Here is a 20158-nt window from a genome sequence, read left to right as displayed (position 1 = left end):
AGTATATCAATGAGAAAGATGTTGTTTTATTAGGTAAAAAAAGTTAGCCAATTAATAACTTGACTATTTGACAATAAATAGTCATTAAATTAGGCAATAAATTTCATCCCAGAAGACAGTATGTGACCTGAGTGAGTTATAATGCAGCAGGGAAGTGTCTAGCTGAGCCTGCAAGGTCAGGTGGGACCAAAACTGCTCACAACTCATTAGCGAAAGAATGCTAACACTGGGTGTAATCATAAAACTTTGCACATAACTATCTTTATGGTAGAACTGATATTATGAATCTTACAGCAATTAGTAAGAACTATCGTCCTTTTGTAAATCCTGTGATTAGGACAGTGGGGAATATAAGATGATTTACAGAATTTGATAGGGACAGCAATGAATAAAATGAATGACAGAATTCAAGCAGCCCTTAGAGAAAAGCAAGTCTGGGAAAAGCCTGAGAAAGAGTATAAACATTTACCGTGGAATGTAAATTAATGGGTTGCATTGTAAGATCCCAAGGCCTGATGATTATAATGTCTGGTAAACATCATGAGATCATGGGGAACCCTAGGGCTGTCCATTGGGGTATCCAACACTGAGCAGGTGTTTCACAGCATTGGATGTATAGATTAAAGAGGAAGAAACGGTGACAATGTTGCATGTAATTACTGTAATGCGAAAAGTACAAAAATGTTGTATCCTACTAGGGAAATCAGAGCGACATTGACCTCTCTTTCAATCTGAGCCCTACGTAAAGGCCAGATTTGAAGTGGTCTCTGGCCTGTCCCATACATATGGTAAAAAGATCGAATAAAAATCAACTGTATATCGAAACACAGAACGCGAGGCTGGTCTTTGACATCTCTCCCCAACAATATCTTACATAAGTACATTAGGGCAATAGAACAGAATGCAGAATAAAGCAGCACAGCCATAGAGAAGGTGCAAAGATCAGCTCTAATTTATGAGAGGTCCATTCATAAGACTGATAACAACAGGAAAGAAGCTGTTCTTGAAGTTAGCACGTCTAAATTACCATGAAGTTTCCTCTACATCCCTCACACAGCCCCACCCCAGTTTTGTGTCATCAGCAAACTTGGGAAAATTGAACATCTTCCCCCATTCAGGTTGTTCATAGATAATTATAAATAAATGGGGCCCCAAGCACTAATCCTTGTGGTACCTGGGATAATCAAAGAGAAATAAAGCACAAAAATAAAAAGGACTTCATAAAACTATATAGACTAGCACTGCAGGCAGTCTAGAGAGGTTCACTAGGCTGATACCAAGCAGAGGGACTGTCTTATGAGGGAGATGTTGAGTAGTTTGGACCTGTATTCGTTGGAGTTTAGAAGATTGAGAAGTAGCCTTATTGAAATGTATAAGATTCTTAGAGAACTTGACAGGTTAGGGGCAGAAATGTAGTTTCCCCTTACGGCAGAGTCTAGGACCAGAGGGCATCATCTCAGGATAATGGGTTGTACTTTTAAGTCAGAGATGAGGAGGAATTTCTACTCGCAACTGCTAGAGAATGTGTGGAATTATTTAACAAAGTGGGCTTTAGAAGCAGACTCTATGTATCTTCAAGGCTGAGACAGCCAGACTTCTAATCATTGATAATCAAGGGTTATGGAGAAAAAGACAGGACAGTGGAGTTGAGGAGTATCAAATCAGGCATGGTTCATTGAAAATGTGAGGCTGGATGAACACAGCAGGCCAAGCAGCATCTCAGGAGCACAAAAGCTGACGTTTCAGGCCTAGACCCTTCATCAGAGAGGGGGACGGGGTGAGGGTTCTGGAATAAATAGGGAGAGAAGGGGAGGCGGACAGAAGATGGAGAGAAAAGAAGATAGGTGGAGAGGAGAGTATAGGTGGGGAGGTAGGGAGGGGATAGGTCAGTCCAGGGAAGACGGACAGGTCAAGGGGGTGGGATGAGGTTGGTAGGTAGGAAATGGAGGTGCAGCTTGGGGTGGGAGGAAGGGATAGGTGAGAGGAAGAACAGGTTAGGGAGGCGGAGACAGGTTGGACTGGTTTTGGGATGCAGTGGGGGGAGGGGAAGAGCTGGGCTGGGTTTGGGATGCGGTGGGGGAAGGGGAGATTTTCAAACTGGTGAAGTCCACATTGATACCATTGGGCTGCAGGGTTCCCAAGCGGAATATGAGTTGCTGTTCCTGCAACCTTCGGGTGGCATCATTGTGGCACTGCAGGAGGCCCATGATGGACATGTCATCTAAAGAATGGGAGGGGGAGTGGAAATGGTTTGCGACTGGGAGGTGCACTTGTTTATTGCGAACCAAGCGGAGGTGTTCTGCAAAGCGGTCCCCAAGCCTCCACTTGGTTTCCCCAATGTGGAGGCAGCCACACCAGGTACAGTGAATGCAGTATACCACATTGGCAGATGTGCAGGTGAACCTCTGCTTCATGTGGAAAGTCATCTTGGGGCCTGGGATAGGGGTGAGGGAGGAGGAGTGGGGGCAAGTGTAGCATTTCCTGCGGTTGCAGGGCAAGGTGCCGGGTGTGGTGGGGTTGGAGGGCAGTGTGGAGCGAACAAGGGAGTCACGGAGAGAGTGGTCTCTCCAGAAAGCAGACAGGGGCGGGGATGGAAAAATGTCTTGGGTGGTGGGGTCGGATTGTAGATGGCGCAAGTGTCGGAGGATGATGCGTTGTATCCGGAGGTTGGTGGGGTGATGTGTGAGAACGAGGGGGATCCTCTTTGGGCGGTTGTGGCGGGGGCGGGGTATGAGGGATGTGTTGCGGGAAATGCGGGGGACGCGGTCAAGGGCGTTCTCGACCACTGTGGGGGGAAAGTTGCGGTCCTTGAAGAACTTGGACATCTGGGATGTGCGGGAGTGGAATGCCTCATCGTGGGAGCAGATGCGGCGGAGGCAGAGGAATTGGGAATACAGGATGGAATTTTTGCAGCCTGCAGCCCAATGGTATCAATGTGGACTTCACCAGTTTCAAAATCTCCCCTTCCCCCACCGCATCCCAAAACCAGCCCAGTTCGTCCCCTGCCCCCACTACACCACACAACCAGCCCAGCTCTTCCCCTCCACCCACTGCATCCCAAAACCAGTCCAACCTGTCTCTGCCTCCCTAACCTGTTCTTCCTCTCACCCATTCCTTCCTCCCACGCCAAGCCGCACCTTCATCTCCTACCTACCAACCTCATCCCACCTCCTTGACCTGTCCGTCTTCCCTGGACTGACCTATCCCCTCCCTACCTCCCCACCTATACTCTCCTCTCCACCTATCTTCTTTTCTCTCCATCTTCGGTCCGCCTCCCGCTCTCTCCCTATTTATTCCAGAACCCTCACCCCATCCCCCTCTCTGATGAAGTGTCTAGGCCCGAAACGTCTGCTTTTGTGCTCCTGAGATGCTGCTGGGCCTGCTGTGTTCATCCAGCCTCACATTTCATTATCTTGGATTCTCCAGTATCTGCAGTTCCCATTATCCATGTTTCATTGAAAAGGTGGGCTAACGATCTATTTCTGCTCCCTACACCCTATGGTCTTAACCCACTGGTCACTGACTACTACCTGGAAAAGGATCTAACTTTTCCCATCAATGCATCAATTTTCAATCCATGCTAATATATCCAAACTGCCCCCAAGAAGGAACATCCTTGGAGTCTAGAGATAATGGGAACTGCAGGTGCTGGAGAATCCGAGATAACAAAGTGTGGAGCTGGATGAACACAGCAGACCAAGCAGCATCTTAGGAGCACAAAGGCTGATGTTTCAGGCCTAGACTCTTCATCAGAAAAGGGGGAGGGGGAGACGGTCCTGAAATAAATAGGGAGAGAGGGGGAGGCGGATTGAAGATGGATAGAGGAGAAGATTACAAGAGAGGTGAGTGGAAGAGAGAGATCCCCTGACATTTATTATCCTTGGAGTCTAGACAGTTTAGAATCTTAAATGTTTCAAAGAGATTAGATAATGAGAGGCATGGATAGAGTTGATAGCCAGAGACTATTTCCCAGGGCAGAAATGGCTAGCACGAGGGGTCATAGTTTTAAGCTGGTTGGTGGAAAGTATAGAGGGGATGTCAGAGGCAGGTTCTTTACGCAGAGAGTTGTGAGAGCATGGAATGCGTTGCCAGCAGCAGTTGTGGAAGCAAGGTCATTGGGGTCATTTAAGAGACTGCTGGACATGCATATGGTCACAGAAATTTGAGGGTGCATACATGAGGATCAATGGTCGGCACAACATTGTGGGCTGAAGGGCCTGTTCTGTGCTGTACTGTTCTATGTTCTATGTTCTATTAGATTGCTTACAGTGTGGAAACAGGCCCTTCGGCCCAACAAGTCCACACCGCCCCTTGCAGCATCCTACCCAGACCCATCCCCCTATAACCCACACATCCCTGAACACTATGGGCAATTTAACATGGCCGATCCACCTAGCCTGCACATCATTGGACTGTGGGAGGTAATCGGAGCACCCGGAAGAAACCCGCGCAGACACGGGGAGAACGTGCAAACCCGGCACAGACAGTTACCTGAGGCTGGAATTGAATCCGGGTCCCTGGCGCTGTGAGGCTGCAGTGCTAACCACTGAGCCACCGTGCTGCCCGCAAGTCAGAGAGCCCGTGAATAAGAGATCACCTCTCACTCTCCTAAGCTCTGCTGAGTAGTAGCCCACGCTGCTCAAACTTTCCTCAAAGTGCAGCACCTTCATCATGGCCTCGTGAATGGAAGTAGTTCAGAAAACAATCTAAGTATGACCGTTCTTAAGGAAACCAGAACACTATGAGGTCTCACCAATACACATTTCACCTGTTATGCGCCATTGCCTTGAAATAAAGCTCAAGATTCTGCTTGCTTTCTCAATTACTTGCTGCATCTGTACGTTCATTTTTTTTGTGATCTACATACAAGGACATTCTGATCTCTCTGTACCACAGCAATGTCATCTCTTTTCATTCAAACAATATCCCCTTTTCTATTGTTCCTACCAAAACGGAAAAACAAACAATCCTTATTGGTTGAAGCGCAGAATCAATCAGTTCACTTCTGTCAGAGGTTGCAGTCTGTCCTGCTATTTAGCCACAATATTCCACAACTACGTGGTTACCTGGAGGCAGAGAGAAATTTTGATCTTTGCTGCACCAAGTTCCACGAGGAGTATTCTATGCAGGGACATATTATGGAAAAAGAATCAAAGCAAATTGACATAATGCAGAAATCTAGACTCACCTCCTCGTTTTGGACAGTTTTCATCAAGGACTTACTCCCAGAATCTACCTGTGCACTTTGATTGTTCTCTGTAGTCTGTCTTTCCCTATTTTGCTTGATGGCTCTATATTCTCTATACAATTCTGTGAATTCAAAAACATTGATTATTAGTGTGTCCAGAGACATAAACAGTTTAATCAAATACATTAGTGTCAATGGATTCATTTCCAATACTGTACAATACAATTCACATCAGGCAGCCACCATCCAAGCAAGATGGAACAGGTTGTATACTTTTCTTTCAGATATGTTGTTGTACCATGCACGATTCCAGCTGTCCCATTGTGCAATTGGGAAGTGGGGTGTTCAAGTTCAGATCTTCTTTATTCACACTACAGTCACGAAAAAAAGTCATCCTCCAGTCATGTCAGAAAATTCAGACAATACTATGTGCTATTTCAGAAGTTGTATGTTAATACTGCTGGAAGAAGAGACATTTAGACAAAGTTTTCCATCTTCCAATCATCGGTATATTTTCCAAGAATACCACTGTAGAGGAGAACCTTTTTACAAACTTTACGAGAAGTGAGTGCTCAACGATTGGTTGATATTACAGTAGGGGACTACTTTGGAAATAGCGACCACAATTCCATAACTTTTACAATACTCATGGACAAGGATAGGAGTGGTCCTAAAGGAAGAGTACTAAACTGGGGGAAGGCCGACAATACCGAGATTCGGCAGGATCTGGGGAATGTAGATTGGGAGAAACTGTTTGAAGGTAAATCCACATTTGATACATGGGAGGCTTTTAAAGAGAGGTTGATTAGTGTGCAGGAGAGACATGTTCCTGTGAAAATGAGGAATAGAAAAGGCAAGATTAGGGAACCATGGATGACAGGTGAAATTGTGAGACTAGCCAAGAGAAAAAAGGAAGCATACATGAGGTCTAGGTGACTGAAGACAGATGAAGCTTTGCAAGAATATCGGGAATGTAGAGCGAATCTGAAAAAAGGGATTAAGAGGGCTAAGAGAGGACATGAGCTATTGCTGGCAAACATGGTTAAGGAAAATCCCAAAGCCTTTTACTCATATATAAAGAGCAAGAGGGTAACTAGACAAAGGATTGGCCCACTTAAGGACCAAGAAGGAAAGTTATGCGCTGAGTCAGAGAAAATGGGTAACATTCTTAACGAGTACTTTGCATCGGTATTCACCAAGGAGAGGGACATGACGGATGTTGAGATTAGGGATAGATGTTTGCTTAGTTTAGGACAAGTTGACAGCAGGAAGGAGGAAGTGTTAGGTATCCTAAAAGACATTAAGGTGGACAAGTCCCCAGGTCCGGATGGGATCTATCCCAGGTTTGCTGATGACACAAAGATTGGTGGTGTAGCTGATAGTGAAGGGGACTGTCAGAAATTACAGCAGAATATAGATAGACTGGAGAGTTGGGCAGATAAATGGCAAATGGAGTTCAATCCGGGCAAATGCAAGGTGGTACATTTTGGAAGATCAAATTCAAGGGCAAACTATACAGTAAATGGAAAAGTCCTAGGGAAAATTGATGAACAGAGAGATCTGGGTGTTCAGGTCCATTGTTCCCTGAAGGTGACAACGCAGGTCAATAGGGTGGTCAAGAAGACATACGGCATGCTTTCCTTCATTGGGTGGGGTATTGAGTACAAGAGTTAACAGGTCATGTTGAAGTTGTATAGGACTTTGGTTCGGCCACATTTGGAGTACTGTGTACAGTTCCGGTCGCCACATTACCAAAAGTATGTGGATGCTTTGGAGAGGGTGCAGAGGAGGCTCACCAGGATGTTGCCTGGTATGGAGGGTGCTAGCTATGAAGAGAGGTTGAATAGATTAGGATTATTTTCATTAGAAAGACGGAGATTGAGGGGGGACCTGATTGAGGTCTACAAAATCACGAGGGGTATAGACAGGGTGGATAGCAAAAAGCTTTTTCCCAGAGTGGGGGACTCAGTTACTAGGGGTCATGAGTTCAAAGCGAGAGGAGGAAAGTTTAAGGGAGATATGCGTGGAAAGTTCTTTACACAGAGGGTGGTGGGTGCCTGGAACACGTTGCCAGCAGAGGTGGTAGACGCAGACACGTTAGTGTCTTTTAAGATATATTTGGACAGGTACGTGGATGGGCAGGGAGCAAATGGACACAGACCGTTAGAAAATAGATGACAGGTTAGACAGAGGATCTTGATCGGCGCAGGCTTGGAAGGGCCTGTTCCTGTGCTGTAGGTTTCTTCGCTTCTTTGATTGACAAATGGGCTGGTTGGTAGGAGAGGTTGCTGTGGATAATGCACCAATTTGGCGGTATCCAAACTAATCTCAAAATTCCAAGATCTAGGTCTCGGGTCCACCCTCTGCAATTAGATCCTCAGCTTCCTGATCCACAGACTGCAATCAGTGAAGACAGACAACAACATCTCGTCCACAATAGTCCTCAACACTGGCCCCTTACTCACCCACCTACTGCACTCTCTTACATTCATGACTGCGTGACCAAATTTTGTACGGATGCTATCTACAAGTTCGCTGCCGACACCAGCATTATAGGCCAGATATCAAACAATGAAGAAACAGACGCTTGGAGTTGTGGCACAAATATAAGTATCTCCCTCTCAATGTCAACAAAACTACAGAATTGATCATTGACTTCCGGGAGAAAGGAAGAGGACACAGCCCTACCTACATTAATAGAGCTGAGGTGGACAGGGTTGAGAGCATCAAGTTCCCAGGAGTGATGACAACCAATGATGTGTCCTGGTCCTTCCATGTAGACATGATTGTCAATGAGGCACAACAATGCCTCTTCTTCCTCAGGAGGCTTAGGAAATTTGGCATGTCCATAAGGACCCTCACCAACGCTTACAGATGCACCACAGAGAGCATTCTATCAGGCTACATAACGGCTTGGTACGGCAACTGCTCTACCCAGGACTGTAAGAAACTACAGAAAGTTGTGTACATAGCCCAGACCATCATGCAAGCCAACCTGCATCAATATTTCTCGTTGTCATAGAAAGGCAGCCAACATTAAACAGCCCTGCTACCCCAGTAATACTCTTCCAACCTCTTCCATCAGACAGAAGATACAGAAGCTCAAACACATGTACAGACAGATTCAACAACTGCTTCTTCCCCGCTGTTATTAGAGTGCTAAATGGACCTCCCTAACTTCAAATCTAATGTTGATCTTGCTTTTGCACACCTTCTGTGCAGCTGTAACTTTGTATGTCTTTCTCTGTTTAATTACCCTATGATTCATATTCTTATACTGTGATTTGCCTGTACAGAAGGCAAAACAAAACTTTTCACTATACTTCGGTACATGACAACAATAAATCAAATCAAAAAACTGGCAGTTAACTGCCAAGCTTTGTTTAAATTTGACCCTCATCGGTCAAAACATTGCCTTGGACAAATAAACCAACCAATGGCAGTCACCAATATTATTCATTAGTATTTGTATAAAGACAGTTGAGTTGGTCAATCAATGTTAGCCAAGCAAACCAAGAAATCACAGAATCAATGTTTTGATCTTCAGGAGGCAAGAGCCTTTTCACCCCAGGAAAACAGGGCGGAAGAGCTGACTCATACTCCCCTGGACAAAAAAAAATTAGTAAGTATAAAAAGGCATAGTTCTCATTCCTCATAACCCTCATTCAGTAATTTTTACTGGAAGTGTCTGCTTATGGATAATAAATTCAAACCAAGATTAATGGCGTGAACTCCACTGATGTGCCATCCAGGAACATTCAATGCCTAGTCTCACAAACAAACAATGGTCCTGAAGGGTTTCCAGCAGCCAGCATCATTGCAACCAATCCAACCCAAAAAACAGTTTATTTTCACAGAAAGTGCTAATAAGGAATTGGTGACAGTTTTGTACTATCATTTGGAGATGTGTAAATTCTCCTACATCATGACAAGTGAAGCCACCATGTTTCCAAGGCAAGCAGATAAAGGGGAAAAAAAAAGAGAAAAACACTAAGAAGTTACAATTGTTACCAAGCCGCTGTCTTGCATTTCCTCTTGACTATCTTTAGTACTGGCCTAAGTAGAGGACATATTCACTCAGTCCAGTCTCTTGATTAGCTAAAGTTAGGGTTAGACAGGAGAGGATCAAGCATAATCAGGAGTAAAAATTTCCATTCATTTAATATATCAAAACTGAAGAATGCCTCCTCAGCTCCTGACTTCAATGAGTTCTCCAGCTACTGAAATGCAAAGTGTTGTCAAGTTTCCTCTAATTGCCCCTCCACCAAACTCTAACTCCACCCCTAGCAGCTCTACTTCCACTTAAAGCTTTTATTTTCTCTCTAGAATCTCTTGGCTTACAAATGCCCTCTCCACCTTAAAATTTCCTTCTCTATTTTCCCAAACTACTTCCATTCCTTCCTTCTTCATGGCTCAGTAAACTTAGGTTTGTATTTTTATCGAGCAAAACATACAAGTTAATGTATCTGTAACAACACAATCCATAAACTAGGAATCTCACCTTTGATGATAAAAACCAAAAAATCAGAATGGCTTCAGAACCACAAGAAATCAGAAAAAGCTGCAAAGGAGAATATGTCATGATACATGCTGCATGGATACTTTCCCTGCATCCCAATTGTACGACTAGAAGTGGGTACCAGTCATTCTTTCCCCTCCATCCACGACCAATAAATTGGCTAAATTAAGGAAACAAGACGTATTCCTTTCATACATTACTTACTTTGAGTCTCCTCTGAAGCACAAGCCACATCAACCTGAAGAGGAAAATTTTAAGGAATAGTAAGTTTCCTTTGACAGACAGAGCAGCTTTATTCCACAAAATTAAAAGATCATAATTTGAAATTGTACTTTATAACCAACGGCTACGTGAAGCAGCCACACAAAACCACATCAGCTTGATCCGCACCATCACACAATGCATTTCCTCCATCAAGTCAAAGTTTTAAAACATCATGAGTGGTCTGTGTATTTCTAGATGAGACCAAATTGATTTGCGTGACCAGCAACACAGGTATGCGCCAAAACCAGCAGAGGGAAAAAATAAAAGTATGGAAGACCAAATTAAATTTGCAATGAGTCTGAAGGTACCACGCCAGAACATGGGAAAGGGAATAGGCCACTCATCCTGTTGAGCCTGCTCCATCATTCAATACATTCATGATGGACCATCCGTTACAAGATCGGCTTAGGGCAAAAGAGACATGAGCGTGCTGGTGTTAGAAGTAATAGCAAAACAGATAAAAATTTGGCTAAGCTTATAGGGAAATCAATTGGGTCCAAAAATATTTCTCTTCTAAAACTGGGCAAATCTGAAAGCCATCAAAATAGTAACATCCTGATTGCCAAAAAACTCACAACCAAGACAAAAAAAGTCATCAAATTTCAGCCGAAAAAAGGTCATGGCAGGATTCACTGGACTTAAGGGTTCAATTTATACCAATTCCATTGGTTATTCACAGAGATTAAGCAAACAATGTAGCCTATTTGTGAGGATAAGATTATTGATAGTTTTTCAGATAATAAAGGTTGAGGGTAACGTGGATACTAGAGTGTCTCCAATTTGGCACACACCCAAAGACCCAAGACTATCAGTGAATAAAAAATGAATGCATGGTATTTCTCCAAATTCAATATAAGCTATTGCAGAATTAGAGGATGTAACATTTTATTTATGCAGTCCATCATGTTATAAAGTAGAGGCTGACCCCACCTCACCAAATAACTAAAACCAAAAACACCCAGACCTTGCCTTGCCTTATAATTTGTTAATAGAAAGGAGTGTGAGAAGTGATATAACCTGCTTCTCAGCAACTTCTAGTGGTTAAATAAAAGAAGTCCCTGACATTCACTTTACAATTAACAATTTATTTTTCTAACAGTGAACAAATTAGCTAAACTATTACCAAAATGAATAAATCCCTTCTATGTACTAGCTATTCCTGATTAAAACAGGAATTGAATGGTCTGCTTTCCAATAAATACTAGTCTCACTTACATAACAAAATTAAACAGACTTCAGTCTCTCACAATTACAGCCAGATTGTCTTTTAGAATGCTCTATACATTCTCCATCGAATGTTCTGTCAGGAATATTAACTCGCTGTGCCTAGGTACCTTCGGTTTACATGGTGCTTTCTCGAAAACTTAAGAGAAGACCGTGACAGCTACCAATTCTCTCGAGAGCTGTTAACTCTGGCGGATGGCAGTTAATTTTTCTGATTTTTTTTTGCCAACTGCCCTCTCTTTTATACCCTTGACAGTATTGCAATTTCTTGCAACAGGATTGGACCTATGTTGTCAAAAACATCAGACTTAAAGTTAAATGATTTTTGGTCTCTAAGTGCCTGGTTCAAATTGATTAACTAAAATCAAAACTTATTGTCTTACTAACAAAACAGAACAGCTGCTCAGCCTGTTAACTATAAGGCTTTTGATACAAATATTTCAATTCAGATGCTCTCTGTGTATCCGCAAACCCATAAGCTGCTGCCCACAGACATTTTGTTTAAATCCCTAAGTATAGAAAAAACACATAGTCTTTTAAAGGGACCATGTATGGTTTTCTCCCCTGGCATTTTACAAACACCAAATTCTAACATCCTGCCTTCCAATCCACAATACTCTAACCAACTTCGCAACAATCATCATTAATCTGCTATTTACAACTTTCAAAAATGTAAAAATTCTCTTAAAGGTAGTTATTGTGCAGCTATGTGAAAAAAAAACAATGTTTAAAAGGTCATTCTTTTTACATTCTGTTTACAGGCCCTTACCAAGTATGCAGATCAGTGAGTTTTTTAAAAATTGCGTTCACTGACCGAAACACTGCTCAATGTCACAAGGCAATGTGAATTGTGAAAGGCAATGCAAATTCTTTTCAATACTTCAACAGGTACAGGCAGCTTAGATTATTTTTTGCAAGTTTTGAAGAAGGGACCCAAAGTGCTGACTCTGCTTTCTCTGCACAGATGCTGCCAGACCAACTGAGTTTCTTCAGCTATTCTGTTTTTGTATCAAATTATTTTTGATGGCAACCTATCAGGAACTAACTCTTACAGGAAGCTGTGCAGCCAGTGACATTTGAATCAGTTAAAGTTTTTCTGATAGGTTTTCAAACCATGTATGCTTTGGATTCTACACTCAGTTTCTAGATTCCAGATTACCTTTGTTGGCTTCCGTCTGTTTATCTCAAAGAACGAAGTCTCCCACTTCTTCAGCGCAAGTTTTAACTCATTGTATCGATCCATTTCCCAATAGCAGTCCACACTGGTTTCTCTCAATCCTTCATTTGTTTCTACAAGAGAAAAAAAAAGACAAAATAAAACATTTGATTGCATGCAATTTTTGGAAAGTTAAAAAGCGGACATTAGTTCATTTACCAAAAGATGAAACAAAGTAGTCTTTGACAACTTTCAGCCCTTTGGTCCTGACACATCCAACTAGGTGTATGTATTGCCCTACTTGCTGCCAATTCTTATACACTTCAAAGCCCTGTTGATTTAGGGGATCTGCGTTAGGGTGATGCTACCAGCTCCACACTTGGCCTCAACAATCTTAGAAAGTAGGGCAGGAGATGAGGGATGGGAAGATAAAAGAAAAAGTACCAGAATTCCTGCTAATTTGTTCTCATTCACTAGGAATGGTGCCTTACTCCTAATCTACTCCAAATATTTGATACATCAGTTCAATCCATTCAAACCCCTTTCTCAGCCGTACTCTGAATCCCTTTTGCATTCGCTGGCTCCACAAAGTTGAGTGCTAGTCAGCCAGAATCATTCCCAGCCACACCTAATCTTCAGCCATGGTTTTCTCCTTCCCAACAGAAAACACCATTGCCATCAGATTCCTTCCAAAAAGGTTCAGTTTTTACTTTTCATTACAGATGAAGTTGGTGTGCCGGGCGAGAGGGGTTCAAGGGCAAGGAGGATGAGGTATTGAAGCTAAGCTTAACATTATTTGCTACTCTTTTTGACTGACATTTTTGGAACCAGCAGACTGGAATCACCTGATCAGAACTTCACAACAGCCACTGGTCCAACCCTGAGAGCTCGTGATCCCACTCACGGCCAGTAACTCATGATAATGAGGTGCTGTAGTGAACAGCAGTGGTAATATATTCAACTACAATCTGCAACCTCATAATTCAGCACATGCTTCATTTTGTTGTTGCCATTAAGCTAGGGGGACTAAGCTTGTTTCCATGAGAGGCAATAGAAGAGCACAGGAACAGCACCAGGTGATCTGAAAATGAGACACAAATTTGTGGCTACAAACCAACAACATCTAACACTCAGAACGACAAGGGCAGTAGATAGATGGGGAAACAGCTGCCTGCAACTCACTCAGCATCCGGACCTAGTAATCAGAGACACTGGCTCAAAATCCCAGGATCCCCTTTCAGACAGCAGTGTGGCTGTACCCACACCTGAAGGACTGCAACAGTTAAAGAAAAATTGGAAGTGTATATATTATCATTGGTGGCTTTCTTATGAGAGAGACACTACTTCAGCAAGTCAGCATTCCAACCAACGCACCCCTGAACAATTTATAGGTGGCACCCCCGACGCCCTTCCTTAAGGCAACGTGAGATCGGCTACAAACGTTGGTCCAGCCAGCAACACACTAAAAAAAACTTAACCACAACCACTAGGCATCTTTATGATCAACAGTAGCACTTAGAAGTGGAGTTTTTGAATTCTGCTGAGAAACAACTCACTTCAGGTAGAAAGCTAGCAAGAAAGCTGACAACGGGATACAAATTACAGACAAAAAAATAAGAATCCACAGGGTCAGGAATCAGGGGTAAAAGAGAAAAGTGTTCTCGTGGAATTTGGAGTAATTGGGAAGGAGTTAGTCGAGGTGAGATGCTGACGGAGATTGGTGCCTGTTTGTTCCGACGGTGCGACAGAGAAGTGTCATCAATTTAGCCACAGGGATTCAAGGTATCGGGGCAGAGGAGCCCGAATCCAGGTCCACGGCTGAGCCGCAAGCAGGAGCTGTTCCACTGACCACCGAAACTTTGAGATAAGACTTTTTAAGATGAACTTCAGTGTTTTATTTTCTGGGCTTTACACTTCTGTGTTTTATGGTGGTGCTGGGGAGGAGTGACACGAAACAACACTGTATTTGGAATAAATACAATGAGACAATAAATCACAATGAACTTAAGCAAGATAAACTGAACCGACTGGATCGCTCAGGATTGTATTTATTTAGGATTGGGTGGGGCATGGTGAATCATAGAATCCTTACAGTGTGGAAACTGGCCATTCAGTCCAACAAGCCCGCCCACACTGTCCCTCCGAACAGCATCCCACCCAGTCCCATTCCCCTACCCTTTCCCTAAAACCCTGCATTTTCCCATGTCTAACCTACCTAACCAAAACATCCCTAGACACAACGGGTAATTTAGCATGGTCAATCCACCTAACCTGCACATCTTTGGACTGTGGGAGGAAACCGGAGCACCCGGATGAAACCCACACAAACATGGAGAGAATGTGCAAACTCCACATAGACAGTTGCTCAAGGATGGAATTGAACCTGGGTCCCTGGTACTGTGAGGCTGCAGTGCTAATCACCGAGCCACCGTGCCACACACTGCTCATTTTAGATAGTGCGGTGGTTATGTCACTCCGATTATGAATGTAAATCTTGCAAATGGAAATTCAAATTCCAGTATCAAAGCTTGGAATTTTAACTCTGCAAATCTGTACAAAGTTATTGGATTACTGTAAAAACCCATATATCTACTGCTGCTTTTGTGTGAAAGAAACTTGCAGTTGTAAATTTATTAATTTTTAACTGTCCTCTAAAAAAACCCCAGCTAATGGCTTAGTTGCATTGAAAACACTGGCAATGATACAACCAGTAGTGGTCAATAATTGCCATTTGTAACTTCTTAAAGGGTTTTTTGTTTTTAAATCAGGAAATAAGGAACATTAAATTCAAAGTTTCAATGAACGGGCAACACACAGAATATATAGACAGTGGGCAAAGCAGTGGCAGGTGGAATTTAGGAAATGTACTGCGGCGAGGCAGGAAGGATGGTCCTGGTGCTGGGGGTGGGAGAAGCCCAGAACCAGGGAACACGGAGTCAGGGTAGTGTGGTGGGACACTGAGATGTGGAGATGTCTCTTCACCCAGGAGGTGGGGAGCCTGTGGAATTCTCTCCAGGACATGGGATGTCTCCCAAGAAGGAGTCAGAGATAGTTCTCAGGGTTGAAGGGATCAAAGGGCACGGGGAGGGATGAGAAAGGGGGTGGTGGGGAGTGGGGGAGCAGGGTGCTCCGAGGGCCCACTCCCGCCCCCTCCCCCTCCCCCTCCCATTAACGGTGTCGCCATGGCAACCCAGCGTACCCCACACACACACACCTCCCCCAACCGAAGGAAGAAACCCCGTGTCCGCACGCCCCCCCCCCCGGAGGAGAGGCTCCCGGCCACCCCCCCCCCCCGCGCGCCCCCGAGGAGAGGCTCCCGGCCACCTCCCCCCGCGCGCCCCCGAGGAGAGGCTCCCGGCCACCTCCCCCCGCGCGCCCCCGAGGAGAGTCTCCCGGCCACCCCCCCCCCCCGCGCGCCCCCGAGGAGAGGCTCCCGGCCACCTCCCCCCGCGCGCCCCCGAGGAGAGGCTCCCGGCCACCACCCCCCGCGCGCCCCCGAGGAGAGTCTCCCGGCCACCACCCCCCGCGCGCCCCCGAGGAGAGTCTCCCGGCCCCCCCCGCGCGCCCCCGAGGAGAGGCTCCCGGCCACCTCCCCCCGCGCGCCCCCGAGGAGAGGGTCCCGGCCACCCCCCCCCGCGCGCCCCCGAGGAGAGGCTCCCGGCCAACCCCCGCGCGCCCCCGAGGAGAGGGTCCCGGCCACCCCCCCCCCCGCGCGCCCCCGAGGAGAGGGTCCCGGCCACCCCCCCCCGCGCGCCCCCGAGGAGAGGCTCCCGCCCCGCCCCGCCCCCCCCCCCCGAGTGTAGCGTTAATGCCCAGACGCGCGCCGCCGAGAGCAGCCTGACTGCTCGGGCGCGCACACCCGACTGTATACTTAACGCCCGGGCGCGCCCCCGACCGAGTGCAGCCTTCATGCCCGGACGCGCGCCCCCGGACACTGGGTTGGGTTGGGTTGGGTTGGGGTGGGGGAGGGGGGGAAGCAATGGCCGACGGTGTGTGGCCCCGGGTAAATGATGCAGCGTTTACCGCGAGAGCGGCCGGTACCGAGAGAACCTTCCAGAAACCGAGCTTTTCCCGCCTTTGGCCGGCACCGGCTGTGGGCTGCGCGCGCAGGGCCCCCTCAGCCTCAGCGTGAGCAGGAGCTAGTGCTACAACAACAACTGTTCATTTATACAGCACCTATACCGAGCTTCAGCAAGGACCCCACCCCCATCAAGCTCAGTGCGTGCAAGAGCTAGTGCAACAACAACAAGTATTCATTTATACAGCACCTCCACATCAATGTCTGGTCGAATGGTCCTGAAAACTTGGTCAGACTGCACACTGCTGTCAACCTTCACACCACGGAAGTCAACACTGCACCTCAGACCCTGGACCTCAGGCTCTTCCCATCTGAACCCAACACATGGTTAGACTTTTCTGTAAAAATTTGTTCGCAGGGCAGGGAGGCTGTACCAGCATTGGTTGAAACTGCAGCAGTGATAATGGGAACTGCAGATGCTGGAGAATCCAAGATAACAAAGTGTGGAGCTGGATGAACACAGCAGGTCAAGCAGCATCTTAGGAGCACAAAAGCTGACGTTTCAGGCCTAGACCCTTCCATCAGAGATCTGATGATGGAGGGCCTAGGCCCGAAACGTCAGCTTTTGTGCTTCTGAGATACTGCTTGGCCTGCTGTGTTCATCCAGCTCCACACTTTGTTATCTTGGTTGAAAATGAAGCAAGTTTCTGGTGAAACTCAGCAGAACCTCCAGCATCTATGCAGGCAAAGCAGAGTTAACATTTTGAGATAGCGCAGGGTGGAGCTGGAAGAACACAGTAGGCCAGGCGGCATCAGAGGAGCAGGAAGGCTGGTGTTTTGGCTCAGGCTCGTTCCTGCTCCTCTGATGCTGCCTGGCCTGCTGCGTTGCTCCAACTCCACCCTGTGTTACCTTGGACTCCAACATTGGCAGTTCTTACTATCTCAGTTAACATTTTGAGTCCTTGAAACCCAGGATCCTACAGGAAGTAGCTGCGAAAGACAGTGGATGCAACAGGTTTAATTTTCCAAAAGCCATTGGATTCTGAGGCATTGCCAACATTGGAAAACTGCTGATGTGACACAACTATTCAAAAAGAGAGTGAGTCAAAAAGTGGGTGACTACAGGCCAGTTAGCCCAAGAGAAGTTGGACAAGCACTTAGGATCAATTGTTAAGGAAATAATAGCAGAACATTTGCAAAATCAGAATCTCCTCAAGCATAATCGACATATTTTCATACAGAGAAAATATTGTCTGACTCATTTACTAGAATTTTTTTCAGAATCTCTTGACCAGGGGATCGAGTAGATGTGTTGTATTTGGACATCCAGAAAGAGTTCTGGGACCTCTTGATAAGCTAACACTTAGACCCCACAATGTTGGAGGCAATGTGTTGGCATTGACAGAAAATTGGCTAATGGGCAGAAGACAGCACACAGGTATAAGGGATGCCAAGGTGTGGAGCTGGATGAACACAGCAGGCCAAGCAGCATCGGAGGAGCAGGAAAGCTGACGTTTCGGGTCGGGACCCTTCTTCAGATATGATTTCTAAAGAAGGGTCCTGACCTGAAACGTCAGCTTTCCTGCTCCTCTGATGCTGCCTGGCCTGCTGCATTCCTCCAGCTCCACACTGTGTTATCTCAGACTCCAGCATCGGCAGTTCCTACTATCTCTGTGTGTTTATAATGACTTGGAGGGCAGAAGGTAATTTACTGTAGCCAGAGGTGCAGATAACAAAAATAGGTTGAAAGGCAGGTTTTTAGTTTTTCATTTTTTTAAAAAAGAGGTGACCAGATATGCAGATGAGGGCAATGCTTTTGATGCAGTCTGCCTCAACGTCAGCAAATCAGCAATTTTGATAATGTCCCGCATGGGAGAGTGATAGTAAGGGTAAGGGCCCAAGGAAATTTGGTTAATTGTATCCAGAATAGGTTGACTGTCAGGAAGCAGGGGCCAATGGTCAAAGATAGTAGGAACGGCAGATGCTGGAGAATCTGAGATAACAAGGTGTAGAGCTAGATGAACACAACAGGCCGAGCAGCATTAGCGGAGCGGGAAAGCTGACGTTTCAGGTCAGGACCCTTCTTCAGAAAAATTTTTCTTCTTCCCTGCTCCTCTGATGCTGCTTGGCCTGCTGTGTTCATCCAGCTCTACACCTTGCTAATGCCAATGGTCAAAGGGTGTTTTTTTTTTGAAAACCTGTGTCCAAACGGGTTCTGCAGGGATTGCTTTTGGAGTCCTTTGCTGTTTTAAATATAGGTAAATGATTTGCACTTGGATGTCGGAAAGCTGTTCAGCAAGTTAGCAGATGATACAAAAATTGGTGAGGTGGGAAATAGCGAGCAGCATAGCCTCAGATTATAGGACAATAGGCTGATAAGTGGTAAATAAAATTCAATCCTGATAATTTAATGTGAGGCACCTTCACAAGATAAACGAAGCCAAGCAGTACATGAACAGTGGGACCGTGGGAAGCACCAAGGCTCAGGCAGACCTTGTGCATATCCATGTGTCCGTACACCCGGAGTAACCACGACTGTTGTGGGGTTTGGGTCACAGGGGCCATTACCTCCAAAGTCCCGCCAGAAACAGCCAGCCAGACAAGATGGCCTGAGAAAGCGAACTGGCCTAATTTAGCTGTCGCTGCATCTTTAGTTAGTGATACCCTAATAGCTGAATTTGAGTGTGTGCATGAACCCACAACCTGGCTGGGAGGACTGTGGAGACCAGAAATGTTTGGGCCAATGAGGTCTAAACCATCTGGCGATAATGGGAACCATGAATGTCGCCGTGTGTGTTGGGGTTTTTGGCTGTCATGTAATATAAATGCAATATTTGTAGACATGAAATCTTAATGGAACTTTTAATTCTAGCCCATGACTATCTTATTAACATAGCAACTCAGACTTAGTCCATGTCAAACCTTTAGTGAATCATATAGTTATTGTAGTTGATAAACTGTGAGCCTATTAGTGAGTGGAATTCCTTTCTCAAGTGGTATCTGTCCACTGGTAACATTAATTTCTAAATTCAAAACTAGTGACCATCCCAAATATAAACACCAAATAACTCAATAAAAAAAGTTTTAGCAGTGAATGTAGATAATTGGATTGAGTTTGTTTCTTTAAAACTGTGCAAGACCAAGTTGAAAACTCACTTACAGTCAGCTATCCTAGTGAAAGATTGTCATTTCTTAAGTTTTTTAAATGATCCAATGACAGGAAATGTGGCCGGCTGCATTGTTCGGTTGGACACACTGAGGAGTATGCGGGGGCAGAGAGTATGATAGACGTTAGTCACAAGGAGGTGCTCACACTGCAGGTTCAGTCAGGTAGATGGGTGACTGCCAGGAGAAGCAGGCAGATAGTGCAGGAGTCTCCTGTGGATATTCCCCTCTCAAAATAGGTTCATATTGTTTATTGGGATAGCCTCTCAGGGGAGTATAACAGCAGCCAGGCCTGTGGCATCACAACTGCCTCTGCTGTCGAGCAGGGTTGCCAAGATTGAAGCATGTGATAGTGGTTGGAGACTCATAATTAGGAGCACAGACAGACATTTCAGATATTTTACTGAATTCAAACTCCACCATCTATCATGGCAGGATTCAAACCCGAATCCCCAGAGTATTATCTGAGCCTCTGGCTTAACAGTCCAGCGATAATACCACTGGGCTATTGCCTCCCCCAGAGAGGACATACTAGAAGGCTCATCCATTGAGGCATATGGGTACAGCTCGAAAATAAGAGGGGTGCAATTACTCTGATAGGATTATACTATAGGGCCCCCAACG

General features: G+C 45.4%; 1 protein-coding gene across 5 annotated transcripts in view; it reads right to left on the bottom strand.

Annotated features, from left to right (window-relative positions):
• recql4 (RecQ helicase-like 4) overlaps nt 1–16462 on the bottom strand; it is a 75111-nt gene extending 58649 nt beyond the window's left edge. For 2 of the 5 annotated variants that reach the window (XM_059640462.1, XM_059640471.1), the window contains exons 1-3: nt 12355–12558; nt 9912–9945; nt 5189–5310 (exon numbers count right to left, since the gene is read on the bottom strand). In XM_059640462.1, the coding sequence (XP_059496445.1) occupies nt 5189–5310; nt 9912–9945; nt 12355–12528 (330 nt within the window). In that variant the 5' untranslated portion in view covers nt 12529–12558. The other 3 variants (XM_059640468.1, XM_059640465.1, XM_059640473.1) reach the window with 3 other exon arrangements.
• Nucleotides 16463–20158: the final 3696 nt, after the last annotated feature.

The sequence above is a fragment of the Stegostoma tigrinum genome, chromosome 2, assembly GCF_030684315.1.
Source record: "Stegostoma tigrinum isolate sSteTig4 chromosome 2, sSteTig4.hap1, whole genome shotgun sequence".
Taxonomy (NCBI): Eukaryota; Metazoa; Chordata; class Chondrichthyes; order Orectolobiformes; family Stegostomatidae; genus Stegostoma; species Stegostoma tigrinum.
The sequence above is the reverse complement of the archived record's forward strand: the minus strand, read 5'-3'. Positions and strand labels throughout refer to the sequence as shown.